The 21,372-nt window shown below is 39.5% G+C and overlaps 1 protein-coding gene across 4 annotated transcripts in view; it reads left to right on the top strand.

The window, feature by feature from the left end:
• Window positions 1-6,540, top strand: part of MAT2B (methionine adenosyltransferase II, beta) — a 15,724-nt gene extending 9,184 nt beyond the window's left edge. For all 4 annotated transcript variants that reach the window (XM_005870580.2, XM_014543186.1, XM_014543187.1 and 1 more), the window contains exons 3-7: window positions 797-911; window positions 1,112-1,264; window positions 3,602-3,795; window positions 5,128-5,241; window positions 5,625-6,540. In XM_005870580.2, coding sequence (XP_005870642.1) covers window positions 797-911; window positions 1,112-1,264; window positions 3,602-3,795; window positions 5,128-5,241; window positions 5,625-5,795 — 747 coding nt within the window. In that variant the 3' untranslated portion in view covers window positions 5,796-6,540. The remainder of the gene's footprint in view (window positions 1-796; window positions 912-1,111; window positions 1,265-3,601; window positions 3,796-5,127; window positions 5,242-5,624) is intronic.
• Window positions 6,541-21,372: the final 14,832 nt, after the last annotated feature.

Genomic DNA, 21,372 nt, shown 5'->3' on the forward strand with positions numbered 1-21,372 from the left:
TATTTGTTGTTTATAATTTGTATCTTTACCTTCTTCTTCTTCTTCCTCTTCTTAAAGGATACCTTTCAGCATTTCATATAATACTGGTTTGGTGGTGATGAACTCCTTTAGCTTTTCCTTATCTGTGAAGCTCTGATAATTGATTTTCTTCAAATGAATAGTCTAAGATGTTTGAACTTATGAATTTGATTTGCAGTTGATATTCCTCTCCCTTTAACATAGATTTATTAAGATTTAAGTCGTATTAATCACACAAATGATAGGTCTTTTCTCCCATCTGAATTTGGGGATGTATTTCTAAATATAGTAGTTGACACAGATGTTTGTGTGATTTTGCCTAGGGATTGCCAAATTGCTCTTTTCAGAGCCTTTATGTATGTATGTATTTACTTATTTAATCCTCACCCAAGGATGTTTTTCATTGATTTCAGAGAGAGGAAGGAAGTGGGGAGGGCAGGAGGGGGAAGGGAGAAAGGAGGGAGGGAGGGAGAGAGGGAGAGAGAAACATTATTAAGAGGGAGAAATGTCAGTTGGTTGAGCCCCAATCAGAGATCAAAACCCCAACCCTTTGGTGACGGAACAACACTCTAACCAACTGAGCCACACTGGCCAGGGTGTCTACATATAATTTTAAGGAAGTTCAAACCTTGAAAAAGGGGAGCGTGGCAAATACAATGATTCTTTAGTTGAAGGAATGTTGAACTTAACATTGTTCTAGAATTAAATCACTGTTGGAAGCCTGTGGTTCCTCTGTTTTATTCCTTTTTTGGGTTAAAAATCAATGCTTAACTTCCAGCCCCATGTCATAGTACACTGTGCAGCAGAGAGAAGGCCAGATGTTGTAGAAAATCAGCCAGATGCTGCTGCTCAACTTAATGTGGATGCTTCTGGGAATTTAGCAAAGGAAGCAGGTAATGACTACTTCATAAAATCATTTTATAAAATATTAAATGATTGCTGAGTTTGTAAAGATTAAACTTGTATAGATTGCTTATAAGAGATTTGTCTATGATACATATGAGAATATCATATATAAGCTATTAAAAATTACAGATAAGATTAATGTTATATTTTAATTTTAATAATTTTTTGTTTTGTTTTTTGTTTGTAGCTGCAATTGGAGCATTTCTAATCTATATTAGCTCAGATTATGTTTTTGATGGAACAAATCCTCCTTATAGAGAGGAAGATATACCAAGTCCCTTAAATCTATATGGCAAAACAAAATTAGAAGGAGAAAAGGCTGTTCTGGAGAACAATTTAGGTAAGACACAACAATCTCTTTAGCCGTAGATTTGTTTTTGGGATTACTTTTTGTTTATGGTGTGTGTGTGTGTTTAATTAAAAGAATATCAGTCAAAGAACAAGTCACTGGGGAAAAATGAGAGAATCTACATTAATAAAAGAGAAATATGTAAATTGGCTGTCACTTTGCTACACCTACCAGCCAATTAGGATGAGTATGCAAATTAACCCAACAAAAATGGTGGGTTAATTTGCATACTCAGGCACGGAGCGAAGACTGAAGGCTCCGAGCGAAGAATAAAGATGACTGAAGACTGAAGAGGCTTGGCTTCTCCGCTGCACACGGACCAAAGGCCTGGGTCCTGGGTGCCGGAGGAAAACCAGTGCCGGCAGCCAGGGGAAGGAGGGCCTATTGCGCGAATCTTTGTGCAACGGGCTTCTACTGTAGTTAATAAAAAAAGAAAAATAATTTTAGAAATCTTAAAGGATTTGTGAATTTTTCCAGATTTTTTCCTAGTATCACTATGTACATAAATATTGTTGTGTATAGGAAAAATAAACCATACAGTACAAATTTTTGTAATCTGGTTTCAAAAAATGAGCCAATATAATTTCTCTTAGATCAGTGGTTCCCAAACTTATTTGGCCTACCGCCCCCTTTCCAGAAAAAATATTACTCAGCGCCCCCTGGAAATTAATTTTTTTAAAAAATTTTAATAGCAATTAAACAGAAAGATATATGTATTAATGTTTCTACCTTTTTCGTAAAATATAGTAAAGAAAGGTGTAAATTAGAAACATTGAAGTTTGAAATTATGAAACTATTTATTGAACTCAGAATAGAAAGGTAATACAAAAAAAATTAAAACAAATGCACCTGTGGCCATCACCGCCCCCCTGGATCGCTGCAGCGCCCACCAGGGGGCAGTAGCGCCCACTTTAGGAATCACTGTCTTAGATTGAGGTCTTCTGTTATTTGTGTGGTTTTTCTTTTCTATGTGTGTTTGTGTATACATCTGTATGTGCTGATTATAAAAGGCATGTACCATCCTTGCAAAAGAATTTTGTAAAGTTTGAAATTGTAAGGAGTGAAAGTTCTCTTCATTGCTGCCTCAGAGAGAAGCACCGAATATGGTTATATATGCATGCATTTTTTGTGGATTTTTAAAAGGTGTGCATGTTGTTTTGTAATTGGTGTGTGTGTGTGTCCCCTCATATACTTGCATTTTAGTACAGGTGGAGCCATCACTTGGATATCATTTCCTATCAATGGCTGCATCGTACTTGATTTAATGATCCCTATACTAAAACTATTGCTTTTGTCTTTGAGAAGCATCCCCTAGTATAGATACTAATAGATATTTCATTTATCAGGCTTTTTTTTTTTTGGTATTGTAAATTATCCTGCAAAAATTATCCTCAAATTACTTATCTATACATGGTTGTCTAATAAGTTAATTTAATTAAACTGTTTGGCCCTAGCTGGTTTGGCTCAATGGATAGAGCATCAGCCTGCGGACTGAAGGGTCCCAGGTTCGATTCTGGCCAAGGGCACATGCCTGGGTTGCAGGCTCGATCCCCAGTTAGGGGCGTGCAGGAGGCAGCCGATCAATGATTCTCTCTCATTGATGTTTCTCTCTTCTTCTCCCTTCCTCTCTAAAATCAATAAAGAAATATATTTTAATTAAACTGTTTGATTTTCAATTAAAGTGTCAATTATCTAGTCTGTTGTAACCCCTCATTAGGGACCAACATAAAATCTAAATACATCCTAATTCTTTAATCAGTGGTTTCAAGATTTATGTGGTAAATACTCACATACCCTTTATATAGATGCACCAATTGCCAATGTTTGCCACATGTGTTTTGTACATAAATTTTTTTTTCTGTATTAAGAATCAGTTGCATTTTACTCCAAAATACTTTACTGGATATCTTCTAGCCAGGATGCTCTTTACATAATTACAATGTAGTTATCACACTCAGGAAATTAAACATTACTGTCATATAATATAGAGTCTATATAGGAATTTTCCCAGTTGTCCCAATAATGTCCTTTATTGCATTTTATTTTTTAATCTAGGATCCAATCAAGGATCACTCATTGCATTTAGTTGTCATGATCAGTTTTATTTTTAATGATCATAATAATGAAGAAATTATGTGTAAAAATACCCCAAATGAGAGAACATTTAAAAACACCCAAGATGACATTTGTTAAATGGGCATTATTACAGTGAGCTGTGTCATTTTGGTCTGTTGTAAGTTTTCTACAATATTGTTTAAATCCACATACTTTGATCTTACATCAAAACTTAACCAATCAGCTTTAAAATGTTACCTGCTTCATTTCTAGGAGCTGCTGTTTTGAGAATTCCTATTCTGTATGGAGAAGTTGAAAAGCTGGAGGAGAGTTCTGTGACCGTTATGTTTGATAAAGTGCAGTTCAGCAATAAGTCAGCGAACATGGACCACTGGCAGCAGAGGTTCCCAACGCACGTCAAAGACGTAGCCTCCGTGTGTCGTCAGCTAGCAGAGAAGAGAATGCTGGTGAGAATCTTTGCAAGGAAGATTTTCTAACTTCCATCTTATTAAAATCCTGTTAATGAGCGGAAGTTAAAGTGCTTTATTTCTACTTTTTAAATTTTTTTATGATTTTTCAATTGGAGTTTACATTCAATATTATTTTGTATTAGTTTCAGGTGTACAGCACAGTGGTTAGACAATCATATACTTTAAAAAGGGTTCCCTCCCCCAAAATAAAAAATAAAATAGTGTTCCCCCAATATTTCTGGTACCCAACTGGTACCATACACAGTTATTCTAATAATATTGACTCTCTTTCCTATGCTGTACTTTATAAAGTGCTTTTTTAAAACTGTAAGGAGAGCAAGCAAAAATAGTTTACAGATAGATAGTAGGCTATATTTATGAGTTATAAAAATACACCCTTGTGTTTGCATTTCTCAAATACTACAGATCCCATCTGTCATTCTTTTATTACAAGATGACTTGAAAACTTGTATTCTTTGGGTAACAAAGTAATCTAATGTCCTAAGAATTTTGATTAAGCACTGTGTAATGTTGAAGAAGATTCTACATAGGAATTCACAATTTCAGCCACTTTAGGAGTTAAATATTTGAATATCTTGGAGCTAAATAGAGTATTCATAAAGAGACTAGAGACTGATTTATTTTAGAATATTAATAATAATATGACTATACTTTTAACACATAAAATTTTATATATATCTTAAATATATACTCTGACAGTATTTGATAATGTTATAACTAATTAGCTCATCTTGAAAAATGGTTCTATTAAGGTTTGTCTTTAGCTTAGAATAATTAGAAATACTCATTATATTGAACTATGCTTCCATAAAAACCTGTAATCATTTTTGGGATTCTCGCTAAAATAGTCACCTATATTTTTATTTAAAAAAATACTCAAGGCTAAATTCTAGAAATTGCTTTTCTTTTTTTTTTTTTTAAATATATATTTTATTGATTTTTTACAGAGAGGAAAGGAGAGGGATAGAGAGCTAGAAACATCGATGAGAGAGAAACATCGATCAGCTGCCTCCTGCACGCCCCCCACCGGGGATGTGCCCACAACCGAGGTACATGCCCTTGACCGGAATCGAACCCGGGACCCTTCAGTCCGCAGGCCGACGCTCTATCCACTGAGCCAAACTGGTTAGGGCTAGAAATTGCTTTTCATGTTAGTTAGGAATATACTTGGTTTTAGATATCTTGTGGAGAACATTCCAGAGAGGAGAGATTTTAATTCCTGGGCCTTTTGATTACCTTTCTTGTCAAACCTACCATTCAACTCAAATCAGAAAGTTAAAACTATTTTGAATTTTGTGTCCTTGTCAGGATCCATCAATTAAGGGAACTTTTCACTGGTCTGGAAATGAACAGATGACAAAATATGAAATGGCATGTGCAATTGCAGACGCCTTCAACCTCCCCAGCAGTCACTTACGACCAGTAAGTATATGGTATTTAAAGCCTCGCTTTTTGAAATTCCAGAACTAACACTGTAGTGTGTATTATTGATAACATTTCCTTGTTGCTTTGGAAGTATTGGTAACTTCCATTTTCCGGTATTAATCACAGTGACCCTTGCTTGTATGTGGCAATTTATATTGTTAATTTTCTCTAAATTATTATGCATAAAGGAGCCAATCAGTATTGGTGACATTTATAGAAAATGTATTATCTTGATTACAGCAGCTTTTTAAAAATATATATATATTTTTCCAGGGATCTAATAAGATTTGTACTGAGGGCTAAATGAAGTAGAGTATATAAAACCTCAACGTGTAGCCTTTCATGTGTTTTTTATGTTTTCTTTTTATTTTTCTTTCAAGATAACTGACAGTCCTGTCTTAGGAGCCCAACGTCCAAAAAATTCTCAGCTTGACTGCTCCAAATTGGAGACCTTGGGCATTGGCCAGCGAACACCGTTTCGAATTGGAATCAAAGAGTCACTCTGGCCCTTCCTCATTGATAAGAGATGGAGACAAACGGTCTTTCACTAGTGTATGTGTTGTCTTTTTTTTTTTAACGATAGAGTATGTGGCACTTTCTAAAGGAAATAGTTTTGTATGAGTGCTCTTTAGTTGTGACTTAGGATCTTTCAGGTAAACGATGCTCTTGCACTAGTGAAATCGTGTAAAGAAACTGAGGTCAATAATGCCTTGCTTGATGTAATGATGCTTCTTTTTATCATTTTGTTTGTTCTGGCTTAATTTGCTGTTTGAATGTAGTAGATTATGATTCTTCAGTATTTGTGAGCCGGGATGAAACAGATCTGCTGTAGACTTTATTTTTGAGGGAGTGGGGATGAAATGCATTGTTCATTCCTCAAACCTCTACATTTTCAGGACTATTGCAACTGTTGACCCTTTTCTGTTTTAAAGTGTTAAATACTATGAAAATCATTGGTGTTCATTATTTTCTTTGCTTGAGCCCAGATCAAAATGTTTGAAGAAAGAAACTTTATTTTTGCAACTTAAGTGTGGTTTTTATGCTTGAGATATTTCTACATGTCATGTATATTGTCACTCCTGCAGCTCCATGCCTCCTGCTTGTGTAGCAGTGTATGGTGAACACTTGAAAGAGAATGTGTGTATGTGTCTGTATTTTTAAATATATATAAAACTGTTGTTTTCACTCCATGTCACTAAGTGATATTTCATATGTATGGTTATACTGATAATAATGGGCCTTGTAAGTCTTTTGACCATTCAAAATAATAATAAATGTGTACTACTGGCATGGGAATGCTGAGTTTTCTTACATTTCTTTTTTTAAATGTAAGGACCAACCATATAGACTGTTATTTTGTTGCTTTAATTTTTAAAAATTACATTATTACCATCTGATGCATACAAGAGAACGTAGTTAAAATATATATTGAGATCCAAAACACTAACACACACCAGGAAACTACCACTTGAGATCTAAATTGTTCCAGGTATTATGTCAACTGTGTCAGCTGGTTGTTTTTTACTAAAATAACTAGTAACATATATGTTACATATTTACATAGAACGTTTTTTCTGAAGAATGCAGAATATCTGAATATATTATCTGCACTAAGTGATACTCAGGTGACCTTAGCCTCAACAATATCTTCGGTTCTTAGGAAGGTATGACTTGGCTTCTATTCGGGGGTCCATGCACACCCTAGTTTCAGATTTTCTGGTATCACTCATGGGGTATTCTTTCCCTAGATTATGATCTTATTCTCTCATTGGATAAAATGTCCTAATTTACTTAGAATTTGAGGTTTAAAGAAGAGCCAATTGGGGAGATTTGGTTAAAGCAGCAATTCCCAAACCATGCTATCTATGTTTATCATTAACTAGGGGAATATTCACCAATCGATACTTAAGCCCTCACCTGGGCCCACTGAAATAGAATTTCTGGCCTTGATGTTTGCTAATTTAGTTTTAAATGTTCCCCACGTGCTTCTAAGGTAGCCTGGCACATATATTTGAAGCATTCTGTTTCTTTAAGTTCATTTCATGTGGTACAAAATTCAAATTTTTAGAGTTTGAAAAACCTTTCTCATTCTTCTCTAGCCACCAATCCTTCCAACTGTGGAGGAAACCAGTGTAGATCAGATTCTGGTATGTTTCTAGAGATGCTCTGCGTATATAAGACTACACTCGCAAAACGTGTATGTGTTCACACTCGCCATCCCTTCTTTATTTACACAGAGTAGCATAGTACACATTTTCTTGCACTTTATTTTTTCATTTAATATGCCTTGGAATTTGTTTATATTAATTACAAAGGAAGTCCATGTTCTTTTTTTGAAATTTCAATCTTACAGAAAAATTGCCCTAACTGTATAGAATGCCTGTATTCCCCTTTCCAGATTCCCCAGTTGTCAACATTTAGCCACATTTATCATTTTTTCTTTCTCTGTATATATACACAGAAGAGAGTATTATCTGTTTTCCTGAACCATTTAAGAGCAAGTTGCGGCCATGGTGTCAAATCACCCACTTTATCTTTATGGTGTGTAAACTTAACAATGCCTTATAAAAATAAGAATGCACTTCCACATAACTCTGTAATATAACCGTCAAAAAACTCAAGCAGTTAATTTTGATAAAATTGTTTGATCCTCATTGATAGCTCCAATTCTGGTCTTGCTCTGGAGGGTTTCTTTTAGCTTCCCTCCTTCCATATTTGCAGCTCCTTTATTCATTTGTTCATGTCATCGATAAGAATCATTTTCTGATCACACCAGGTCCCCACTGGTCCCCTCATCACCCAGGCCTCCTTGAGCCAGGTGAGCATTCCTGAGCCCTGGGCCCTGGCCCTGATGTCAAACCTAGGCCGTTTGACCTTTCAATATAAATCCTTCACTATTTCATTGCTGTCTCTTACCCATTATTGCTTTCATTCTACCTCATGGATATTACACCTGTAGTCTGATGGTGGTAGGTTGAATAATGCCCCCCACACCGACATGTCTGAGTCCTAATCTCCAGATCTGTGAATGACACTGTATGACAAAAGGGACTTTGTAATTAAGAATCGTGAATGAGATTATCCTGGTGGGTTCAGTGTAATCACAGGCAGGGGAGTAGATAAATAGTAGATGTGGTCACAGAAGCAAGAGGTTGGAGTGATGATGCCAGAATGAGGTCACAAGCCAAAGAATCTAGGCAGTCTCCAGATAATAAAAAAGGCAAGGAAACATTCACCCCTAGGGCCTCTGTATGGAGCAGGACCCTGCCAACAACACCTTGATTTTGGGCCAATGAACCCCATTTCAGAATAATGACCTCTAGAACTGAAAGATAATAGATTTGTACTGTTTAAGCCACCAAATTTGTGGTACAGTAGCAATGTTACATAGCAATAGGAAACTAATAAACTGATCCTCTGATTTTCATTTATTTATTTTTTAGCTCTTTATCTTTTTACTCTATATTCTGGGAGATTGCCTTAACTTAAAATTTTTTTTATCCAATTCTCAATTTTTCTTTTTTGTTATCTGAGTTTCCAAGAGCTTTTCTTTGTTCTCTCAGTGTTTCCTTTGACAAGAAACAAACCATCATCCTATTTTATGCATGTATGGATTCTTTTTTTAAAAATATATTTTATTGATTTTTTTACAGAGAGGAAGGGAGAGGGATAGAGAGCTAGAAACATCGATGAGAGAGAAACATCGATCAGCTGCCTCCTGCACATCCCCCACTGGGGATGTGCCTGCAACCAAGGTACATGCTCTTGACCGGAATCAAACCCGGGACCCTTCAGTCCGCAGGCTGACGCTCTATCCACTGAGCCAAACCTGTCAGGGCTGGATTCTTTATTTCTCTGAAATATTAGTGCTAGGTGATAGTTTAGTTTTTTGTACTTGTTTTTTAGTTTTAAGATACCTGTTTCCTGTCCTAGCTGGTTTTGCTCAGTGGATAGAGCGTCGGGTTACGGAAGGGTCTTGGGTTCGATTCTAGTCAAGGGCACATGCCCCGGTGCAGGAGGCAGCTGATCAATGATTCTCTGTCATCATTGATGTTTGTCTCCTCCCTTCCTCTCTGAAATAAAAAATAAGTAAAAATAAAACAATAAAAAGAAAAGATACCTGTTTCCTCCTCACTTGGTCTGTTTTGTTTTCTTTAGGGGCTTTGTTAAGCTGTCCAGTACTCCTGGGCTGTCTGATCGTGACTGAGTGAGACATAAAAGGCTAATTGGAATTGCTGAGTGTCTGTGCAGGAGGGCTGGCTTGGACGTCCTAGGATGATTAGCCGTGTCCTTGGCCTCTACTCACTAGATACCAGCCACATTCCTCCAGACATGACAATCAAACATGTTTCCAGACATCACCAAATGTTCCCTGGGAGCAAGGTGATTGCAACTGAGAACAGCTATTCCAGGACCATGAGAACGGTCCCATTTCATTGGGGAACCCCCAATGCCATTAAGTTTTTCAGGTCCGATTTCTCAGAAAAGGGCCTTCCAGTCCCCTGCTTGGAGGGCAATGGTCTGACCACCAGCAATGTGGAGGCTGGGTAGAGAAGCCCAAGGTCTGCACTGTTAAACTGTTGGGGTGAAAGTTCTATCACAAAAAGTATTGCTCTAGGGAGGAGAGAGCTAAGCAAATCAACACCTCTCATGCCTTTAAGCTATTTTGAGAGGCTGGAGATAAAAGGGGCCAGATGGGCATGGGGGGCTGACTGAATAGTACACAATAAGATAATTAATATTAAATGTCTTATATTTGGGCATGTCAAGAATGGTCTGGGTGCCAAAATAGACTATTTTGCTGTAGACAGTGTATTCATTTTCTATGTGGCTTTAACAAATTACCACCATCGTAGTGGCTTAAACAATTTGATTGATTGATTTACTTTTGTTAATCCTCACCTGAGGATATTTTTCCATTGATTTTTATTTTATTTTTTTAAAAATATATTTTTATTGATTTCAGAGAGGAAGGGAGGGGGAGATAGAAACATCAATGATGAGAGAGGATCATTGATTGGCTGCCTCCTGCACTCCCCCTAGTGGGGATCAAGCCTGCAACCTGGGCATGTGCCCTGATCGTATGCCTGGAAACTGAACCATACCACTGAGCCACCCCACCCAGGTTTTCCATTGATTTTTAGAGAGAGTGGAAGGAAGGGAGAGAGGGAGGTGAAGTGAGAGAGTGTGCCATTGATTGGTTGCCTCCTGCACAAGGGATTGAACCTGCAACCCAGGTATGAGCCCTTGACTGGAAACTGACGCTCTAACCACTGATCAACACCAGCTAAGACTCAAGTGTGTGGTCTTGCAGTTCTGTAGGTGACATGTCTGGCACAGGAATCACTGGGCTAAAATCAGATGTCTCCAGGCTGCAGACCTCTCTGGAGGCGCCAAGAAAGAATACATTTTCTGCTCATTTGGGTTGGTAGAATACAGCTCCTTGTGTCTCTGGGAACAAGGTCCCCGCCTGCTGTTTATAAGGCAGGGGCTGTTCCCAACTTCAGGTCACCATACCACATTCTTTATCTTGGGGCCCTCTTCCTTCATCTTCAAAGCCAGCTTCAGCTGGTCGATTCCTCATGTCGAATCTACCCAAGCCTTCTGTCTCATCTTTCTCTGCCCACAGCTGGGAAAGTTTCTCCAGTTTTAAGGAAGCATGTGATTAGATTGGGTAGCCCAGAGAACCAGGCATACTCTCCCCTTCTCAAGGTCAGTAATTTTTTTTGTTAATCCTCATTCAAGGATATTTTTTCCATTGATTTTTAGAGAGAGTAGAAAGGAAGGGGAGAGACAGAGAGAGAGAAACATCTATGTGAAAGAGACACATCGATTGGCTGCCTCCCACATGCACCCCGACCGGGCAGGGATGGAACCTGCATCCCAGGTATGTGCCCTTGACTTGGAATTGAATTCCAGACCCTTTGGTGTGCTGGCCGATATTCTAACCACGCACCACACTGGCCAGGGTTCAAGGTCAGTAATCTTAATCATATCTACAAATTCTATTTTTGCATCTAAGGTTCTGGGGTTCAGGGTGTGGACATCTGTTGGTGACCATAATCCTGCCTACTATGTAAATTAGATGCGGTGTGTTCTGTAACTACAAAATGAAATTTAGAAATGGCAGCTTGAAAACTCAAGGTAAAAATGTTCCATCATTTGCTTAAAACTGTTAAATCGGGATAGCAGAAACACAACAACCAGCCTTTGACAGTTTTTCTTCTCCCCAAATCTGGTTGTTTTATTTTTACTATAATCTTTATTTAATCTTTGGTGAAGATTCTTTCTTCATAATAACAAAGATGGTATTTTATTCTTTTGTAAATATTGACTGCATCTACTCCCAAAGTGACAGCCACCCCAGTAGGACAGATACAAATGGGGCTTTTTCTTTTTACTATTCTCAGACATTGTCATTTAAATGGAAGCCAAATTAAAATGGAGATACTGAATAGTTTAAGAGGCAAATGTTGCCTCTCCGTGCTATCTCATACCCAAAAACTTCAGCGTGATCCTAAGACAGACTGGCACCATTGTCTGCTGTCTTTTGTCGTGCTCCAAAAAGCAGTTGATTATCTTGGAAGGGCTTCAAAAGCAATTAAGGAAATCCCTTCTGTCAAGTTACAGTTCAGACAGGACAAATTAGATGTATGGGGAAATGTCCTGATAAAGTACTCGAGAAATAATGAGTCTGTGTACGATTTGTAATTGCTCCTGCAAAAATTTACAACATAAAAGAGTCTGTTAACCTGAGACTGGAAGCTCGGAGATGTATTTTTTTTTCCTCTGTTACAAATGCAAATGCCTTATGAAATTGAGCCCAGAGCATTTTTAAATGCCCAAAATGTAATTCGAAACATTGTTTATTATATTTCTGCCTGGGCTCTTCAGTGCCTCGCAGGCTGCTTGGTGAGTGCTGGTTTCTAAGCCAGCAGGCCTGTCATGAAAAATCGGCCGATTTGGCTCACCACTGTGGAGCGGGGCCTAAAGGCAGCTGCGCCAGAAAGAGGGGTGAGGGTTTGCCCCAGTGCCGTAAAGGATGGCGAGGGACAGGGATTGAAAAGACCATGTTGGTTGTTAAGTGCCTGTGAGAGTGTTGCATTTGGTTTCTTCTTTATGAATTAAGAGAGTCAGATGATCTTCAATCTGCATAACCCCATCCCTGTGACCACAGAACCACACCAGCTCCAACGGTGACCATGTGAGTTGGTGGGGACAGAAGTGGGTGGTTTGAATGGTGGTGGCTGGGGATACTGTCACAAATAGGTATCATTCAGATAGAGTACTTTCATCACAATGCTGGGAAATTCAAATGCAATTTCCTTCCCTTATGCACTGCTATTCCCCTCCGAGTAAAACGATTTCAACTCTTCCAAACTACTTGGATTTTTATCTCCAATAAAATAAAATTTACACTCCCCTTAAAAAAAATTTACCCTAACCTTTAAGATATGGGTGAACCCATTGCTAATTCCTTCCCTTGCCCCCTCCCCTCTCCCTCCCTTGATAAACATTTGCAAGTGGGAAGTTATTCTAGGGTTCTCATACAATATTTATAGGCCACTTTTTTTTTATTTGTGAAGTGTCTGAAGGTCTCTTAACTATGAGCCGTTTCCAAATAACCTTGGGCTCATTTTTCATCTTGATCCAAATCCCACAGAAGCAAACCAATCACGAAACTCTCTAAAAAGTCATTGGGAGCCCCAGGCTCAGAACCCAGCTGCGGTGCGTGAACCGTTAGGTTCTGTGCTGCGGGAAGCTTGGAGGAACTGAACTACGGGGACCGATGCTCATTTAGGAATCAAAGTTGGTGCTTTGTTTCTGGAAGCCTTTGCCTGAGCCCGAGAAGGTAAATTAAATCCCTCATAGGAGTTCAAATTGTATAGACTTTGCTTTTTACACAAGTCCTTTTGAGATGGTTCAATACAGTGATGTCTTTTCTGTTTAAAGAATAGGAACACTAACAAAGCCAATGAAAAACAAACATCAGGGCATCCCTCTCCGCAGGACACCTCTGATTTCTAAGTTTGTCTTCATTAATGTTCTATTCCACCTTCATCGGTCCGCAGTCACTCTTGGTGAGCTTTTCCCCACGCCTGTCCTCAAATATCACCACAGGGCCACACACCAAAGCCTCCCCGTTATTTCTCTTACCTTGATTGCCCTTCCTCTGACTTACAATGGATCGCATTCCTTTCTAGCTCCCATCAAAGTATGTGTGTCCCAGTGCTCTCCAGAGTCAGCGTTTGACATAATAATGCTTATTTCTAAGTACATTTCTAGGAACATGCCTGACATGGATAACTCCATTTATACTCAAAATAACCCTCTTGGCAGGAACTTTTAAAAAAGTTATTATTAATTTTAGAGAGAGAGGAGGGGCAAGAGAGAGAGAGAGAGAAATATCGATGTTCGAGGGTAACATTCATCTGCTGCCTCTTGCACACCCCTACTGGGAATCGAGCCTGCAACCCCGGCACATGCCCTGACCGGGAATTGAACTGGCAACCTCGGTGCACAGAGCGACACCCAACCAACTGAGCCACACTGGCTAGGGCAGGTAACTATTCTTGTGTTCGCTTTATAGGTGGAGAAATGGGAGACACAGCGATGATAAGCATGTTGTTTGTCTTAGAGTTGGCAAGTGATGGAGTCAGGATTCATCTGGCCCAGAGCCCTCACTATTCATCTCTGCTTCTCATAGGCTCCTAGATCAGCTTTCGGTCAGATGGACCTGGGTTCAAGTGCAGATCCCGACATCTCACTGGCTGTTTCACGTTGGGCATAGGAAGCACCTTTTCTGAGCTTTAGTTTCCTTTGCAATAAAATAGGAATATTCGTGTGAAGAAAGCTAACCCCCATAAAAGTTCATGGCCATAGTAGGTGCCTGAGAAAATATAAAGTGTTCGCTAACCCTTTCCCTCACTATCCTCTCAACTATGTAATTGGCAAATGAAATGAGCTGACGTCAGTATGTTGATGAGGAGTGTGGTTTAATATGTTCCCTCTCTCTTGAGGCAACTTCAGGCATCCTGACATTTCCGATTGGCAGACTCTTGGACACTTTGGTCCACCTAGGCAAGGGCTGCACCTTCTCTGAGGTTGTACCAAGTCACATGTTCTTGGGTGTACTTGCCTTTTTTTAAAAAGTGTTTTTATTGATTTTTGGATAGAGGGGAAGAGAGGGAGAGATAGAAACATCAATGAGAGAGACACATGCCCACTGGGGATCGAACCCAGGACCTCTTGGTTCATGGGAGGTCGCTCAATCCACTGGGCCACACCGACCTGGTGGGCGTACTTATTTTTTTTAAATACATTTTATTGATTTTTTACAGAGAGGAAGGGAGAGGGATAGGGAGTTAGAAACATCGATGAGAGAGAAACATCGATCAGCTGCCTCCTGCACACTCCGTACTGGGGATGTGCCCGCAACCAAGGTACATGCCCTTGAATGGAATCAAACCTGGGACCCTTGAGTCCGCAGGCTGATGCTCTATCCACTGAGCCAAACCGGTTAGGGCAGCATACTTACTTTTAATGCAGAACTTTTGTATTTTACTGCACATGTGCTCATTGATATGATCTTCAGGAAATGTTTTGAATGGAGAAATGGAGTGGAGCGGCAACCACCTGCTTGTGGGTTTGTGTTATATCACAGAGAGCCGGTGGGCTGGGCTGGTGCTCCAAGAACGGCAATGACCCATGGCCAGTGCTCCAGCAGCCGTCAGCGTGGTCCCTGGCCATGGGGCCAGCTGTTGCTAACTGCACATTCTGTAGTGGGGGTACCTCCTCCAAGCTGGACCCTCTCTGGGAACCACACGGGCTATTAATTTTCCAATGGCAAATGTAACCGCAGATGGCTGTGTGCAGACTGGGTTACAGGATCCACATGCCGAGGTTTCCACTTTCCGGGGACAAGATGGAAAGTTTTATCTTTTCTGTTACACTTATCACAATAGTGAGTGCAGGCGCAGGCCTTTGTCAAGTTTCAGTTATGCTTGTTTACATGAGATAAGAAGAATATGAGAAGGTTCTTGCATTCGAGCACTTCCTCAAATAAGCCCTCATTATTTCCATCATCAGTCTGGATGAATCTTTCTCTACCCCTTTCTTTACTTGGCTTTACTATATGTAAATCTGAGCATGTGAATCCACAACCGTTTATTGAGGCCCTCGTGTAACTTCCTGTGCACATGAGGAATTTCAAGAAGAAGAAAGTGCAATTTTTGTCCTAAAGGATCTTGAAATCCAATGAAAGAACAAATAATCAAACATGTAAAAATGTTACACTGACATATTAATATTTTTAGCATAACAACTATTTGCAAACCACCAATTATTTAGATATTCTTCCAGAGATAGCCTGTATATATATTAAGCATATATTTATATACACATTCCTATTTAAAAATTCAGTTAAAAGCATGCTGTACAGACTTATATGTTTCTTGATTTTTTTCCACTGGACAATATGTTTTGTAGGTCATTTCATAGCTGCACTTATGTATGAGCTTCATTATTATTATTATTTTAATATATTTTTATTAATTTCAGAGAGGGAGGGAGAGGGAGAGAGATAGAAACATCAATGATGGGAGAAAATCATAGATCGGTTGCCTCCTGCAGACCCCTACTGGGGATCGAGCCCACAACCCAGTCATGTGCCCTGACAGAACCGAACTGTGACCTCCTGGTTCATAGGTTGACGCTCAACCACTGAGCCACGCCTGCTGGGCCATTATTATTATTTTTTAATTAAATTTATTGGAGTGACATTGGTCAACATGAACATATAAGTTTCAGGTGTGGGTTTCTATATTACAAGAGCTGTATATTGTGCTATGTGCCCACCACTCAAAGTCAAATCTCCTGTCACCTTATATTGGGACTCCCTTTCTTATGACTGAGTAGTATTTGTGTATATGTACATTGTGTATATGTACCACATCTTCTTTATCCAGTCCTTTTTCAAAGGACACTGGTTGTTTCCATGTCTTGGCTACCACGAATAACTGCTGCATTATTTTTTGAAATATATATTTTATTGATTTTTTTACAGAGAGGAAGGGAGAGGAATAGAGAGTTAGAAACATTGATGAGAGAGAAACATCGATCAGCTGCCTCCTGCACACTCCCCACTGAGGATGTGCCCGCAACCAAGGTACATGCCCTTGACCGGAATCGAACCTGGGACCCTTGAGTCCATAGGCTGACTCTCTATCCACTGAGCCAAACCGGTTAGAACTGCTGCAATATTTTTAATAGTTTCATCGTATCCCATTATTTGGAAGTCATTTATTTTATCACCACCTTATTGTTTTAATATATTTTTATTAATTTCAGTACATGGAACTGAATTGCTCACTTTAGTCTTAGATTTAAGTGAATTTTAATTGATTTTAACAAGTCTGCTTTTAATGGGAAAAATTTATAAGTTTGGCATCATTGAAATAAGTGTATGTCTTTTCTCTGCAACTGTTTTGAAGGGGATAACATGTGTTTGGATTTATATTCTGGCTTGTTTGTTAAAAAATCAGCCTCATTAAGCCACAGCCATATCAGCATAACAAGCAAATGCTACATAAGTATTAGAGGGGTCTGAATATGGAGAAAGTATTGCAGTGATTTTTTTTTTTGAAGTGGTGCCCTAATGTGTCACCAGTAATAGTAGATGTCATCCCTGCCCCATTCCTCCACTCACATTTGAAACTGGATCTTTAGCTTCCTCATGCTAGGTTTTTTATCATCTTTAAAATTAATTAATTGATGGTCAGAAAACAGCATGGGAGCTACACTCTTAAGTGTTTAAGTGTATAATACAGTTTTTAAAAATGGTGTTTTGTTTTCAGAGAGAGGAAGGGAGAGAGATAGAAACATCCATTGGCTGCCTCCTGCATACTACAGGGGATTGAGCCCTCAACCCAGGCATGTGCCCTCACTGGGAACCGGTGACCTGGTGGATGGGATGATGCTCAACCCACTGTGCCAAAGCGGTCAGGCTATAATACAGTATTTTTAATAATGGGGACAATGTTGTTTAGCAGATCTCTAGAATTTACTCATCTTGCATAATTTGAGACTTTATACCCACTGATTAGTAATTTCCCAGTTCTCCCTGCCCCTGGCCCCTGGTAACCACCTATATACTCTCTGTTTCTATTAGATACTTCATATAAATGGAATCATGCAGTATTTCTCTTTCTGTTTCATGTTGTCCCTCAGCTCCCTTAAGCTGTGCTCCTGTTTTTTAATTGTTTTTTCTTTTTGGTTCTCGGATTGAGTGATTTTTTTTCAAGCCTGTCTTCTAATTCACTGATTCAGTCCTCAGCTTCCCCTAATCTGCTATGTATTCCTTCCAATGTGTTCTTTATTTGTGCTATGTCATTCCTTATTTCCGACTGTTCTTTTTTCATAGTTACCATATTTTTTCTCATGCTGTTGAGCATCTTTACCATCATTATTCTAGTGTATTTCAGATAAATTTCTTATCTCTGCTTCATTTATCTCTTCTCGAGAATTCTCTTGTTCTTTCATTGGGAAGTTGTTTCTTTGTTTCCTCATTTTGGCTGCCTGTTTGGGTTTGTGACTATGTATTAGGTAGATCCTCTATGCCTCTCAATCTCTAGTGCAGGACAGTGTCAAATGCTGTTTCTGACTAGTTCAGGTAAAGACTCAAAGCCTCCAGAGACTGCCTCTGGCTGCAGACTGATAGGATTGATTTGCCCTCAGGCAATCATCCACAGGTGTAACAAGAGGTGTTTTTTTTTTTTTTTTTTTTTTTTTTTTTTTTTTACAGGGTAGGGTAATTGTTTCTGCCTGGAGGCTCATTGTTACTCTCAGTCTCTTAAAGGGCAAGGTATTTTCCAATAGGGTGGGTTAGCTGTCTTCCCTCCCAGGCAATGCCACCTCTATAGCAATTGTCTGCATGAGAAAGACTACCTCTGCAGCATGAGGGAATGGCTCAGCACAGGAAACCAGGGTATCTGTCTTCTGAGCTCTCACCCTAGAGTCCTCGGTCCTGGCTTCTGCTCACCCTGTCCCAGTCTACTCTGCTGTTCCTCTGTCAGAGCACAAGATGGGTGGCTCCACCGGGAATTTTATGCATTGGCCCTTTAAGAGGGTGCCTGACTTTCCAGCCGTCTCTCCCTGGCAGACAGCTTCCCTGCTGCTTTTCACAGCCAGATATTATGTGGGTACCCTTCTCAGTTCTGGTGCTCTCTGCTGGGGGCCCAGCTTGGGATTAGACCCCAGAGTTCTCAGTGGCAACTGCCCACAGCTGAGATATCTCTCTGGAACTTCAGCTCCTGTCTGTGGGGGCCCGGGCAGCCCTTTCACACCTCCATCCCTCCTACCAGCCTCCATGTGGTCTCCATTTTTGGTCCTCAGTTATCAAGGTTCTTTCCAGGGAGTCTGCCGTTGATTATTCAGTAAGTTTTTCTGTATTTTAATTGTAATTCCAGTTTGGACCTGGTAGCATGTTCATGCAGCATCCACTTACTCTGCCATTTTTAATCCTTTCTAGTAGTTATCTTTCTGTTAATGGCTTATTTTACTTGGCATAATGTCTTCGAGGTTTATCTGTATCATATTGAAGGATTTTCTTCTGTTTTAAGCCTCAATAATATGCCATTGTATATACATACATACCATGTTTTTTTCATTTATCCGTCGATGGACATTTAGGTTGTCCCCACTTCGTGGCTTTGTGACTAATGCTGCAGAAAACATGGGAGTGTGGATACCTCTTTCATATTCTAATTTCAATTCTTTTGGATAAATACTCAGAAGTGGCTGGGCACAACATCATTTCTGTGATATTCTTACCCAAAATGCATAACCTCAATTTAAATCATGACAGAATCCCTGACCAGTGTTTTTCAAACTTGTTAAGGTCAAGAAAGGTAAAGACTCAGGAACTGGCCCAGATTGGAGGAGAGTAAGGAGATAGAAACCCCAAAGCCAATGTGGGATCCCAGACCAGAAAAAAGACAATTGCCAAAATTTGAGTCAGATCTGCAGATTAAGGTGTTTCATCAATGTTAATTTCCTGGTTTTAATAACTTGACAGTTTAGAGAAGCTGGGTGAAGGGTATGTGGAAACTATATAATATTTTTATAATTCCTTTGGAGAAATAAAATTATTGTAATTAAGTCATTTCCCTCTTTTGTTGTCATTTTACATTACTTTATGTTGGATTTCTCTCAACTGAATTTAAAAAATGCCCTAATTTAATAAAATATACTTATTTTGTCTCATTTTCACAGCCCCATAATGTCAGATTTATTATCTTCATGTTATAGATTATGAAAGTAAGCCTTAGGTAGTTTAAATAATTTCCCCAAGATCACACAGTACATAACAGAGCCAGGATTTAAATCTATTTTTGCTTGACGTCAACAGTTTATGTATATTATAAAACAATCAACTGGATAAGTAATCTTATTTTAAAGCTTAATGTATTTTTAGAAGCCCTACCTTGTTCCAGGGAAGACTTGAGGTAGACTTCTTGAGAGTTGGGTACAGGTTAGAAGAAATATTGACTAAATATTAGAAAATGTTTTGTGCTTGTGTTTTATGATCATGCAGCAGAGCTAATTCTGTGGTGCAGGACGGCACGCCAATTAGCCTCGGTATGGTCTTCCTATGAAAATTAACATTTGACAGATAGTCTGAGCAAATCCAGATAACTGAGGCGTTTTTCCAATGGGACATATACTTGGTTTAAATCTTTGATGGACGGTTTTTAAAATATGGGAATAATTTAAATTTAAGGAAAAGCAAACAGTAGGGCATGTTAAAATACCCATTAACGAAACACCCTGAAAGGGTATAAAATGCCTCCAGCTGCCAAAAAACAATTAGGCTGCAAATATGCCTTTGGTTACCTAACCACACATTCCCTGAACATTTAGTTCTAATTAATTTTCTTCATTACACAACAATGCGTCTCCTAATTACACTAGAGAAATTCTATAAACCTACTAGCTATTCAAAGCCTTAATTGCACAATTTATTCGGGTAGGTCCCCGCGAAAAGCAGGTCCTCACTCTCTGATTTATACACACCTTATCTCCGCAGACACGAGCTACTTAGTAAACCCCTGATGGCCAGGCAAACGAATCCTGTATGTGACCGTATTCCAAATCAGTGGTTTTAGCGTGATGGAACATCAAGGCTGAATAATTTAAAACATACCAAGGTAAAGGTGAAACGTACACGCACAAGAGCCATGTAGCATCAGAATTCATACACATGTTGCCAAAACGTGTGATCCCTGGATCAGCAATAGAGGCCGACGCAGAGGAACAGAACTCCTGTGCTGACACTGAACTTCTCAGTGCAAAGGGCAGGCAGGGGCAGTCATCAGGCACCGGCAGCAATATAGCACGTAACATACAAGGGCTGAAGTATAGGCAGAGACCCCAAACCCATCACTGGATACATGAGGCAATCAAGGCCCAGTCCAAGTGACCTGAGCTGGGACTGAAGTAGGGACTCCCCAAGTGCCTGCCCACTGACACAGTACAAGTAATCAGAGCCTATTTGCTGACTGGTGGCAATGTAAGTTAGGCAAAGACAGAGTTTGATCCTGGCAAAGCCATTTTCGGTTTCCTTTCCCAACCACATAAGTGTTTGTGATCATAGTTTCCAGGGTTTGGGAGGATGCAGTGAGGGCCAATCGGTATAAATGCATCCTTAGTATGCAAAGCCTGAAGCCAGCTGATGGTATGCTAGCAGCTTCACTTTCCATGCCTGAAGTGCGCTGATCAACCAACCATTTCAGCCCAGGCCTGGGGACCTGCTTCTGACTCATTTAAATACGAAATTCTTCTCATGACATTAGATAAAAAATAACCTAGAGTTTTGCTACTCAGAGTGAGGTCTGTGAATCAGCAGCAGCAACATCACTTGGGAGGCTCTTAGCTCCCAAACCTTCTGAAACGGAATTTGCATTTTAACGAGATCCCCAGGTAATGCGTACGTGCACTGAAGTTTGAATAGCACGGGTCTAGAGTTGTGGTCCTCAAGTTTTGGCATGCCCCAGAGTCACCCAGAGGGTGCCCCATCCCCAGAGCTTCTGAGTCACTAGGTCTGGGCTGAGGCTGAGCGTTCCCATCTCT

The sequence above is a fragment of the Myotis brandtii genome, unplaced genomic scaffold, assembly GCF_000412655.1.
Source record: "Myotis brandtii unplaced genomic scaffold, ASM41265v1 scaffold32, whole genome shotgun sequence".
Lineage (NCBI taxonomy): Eukaryota > Metazoa > Chordata > Mammalia > Chiroptera > Vespertilionidae > Myotis > Myotis brandtii.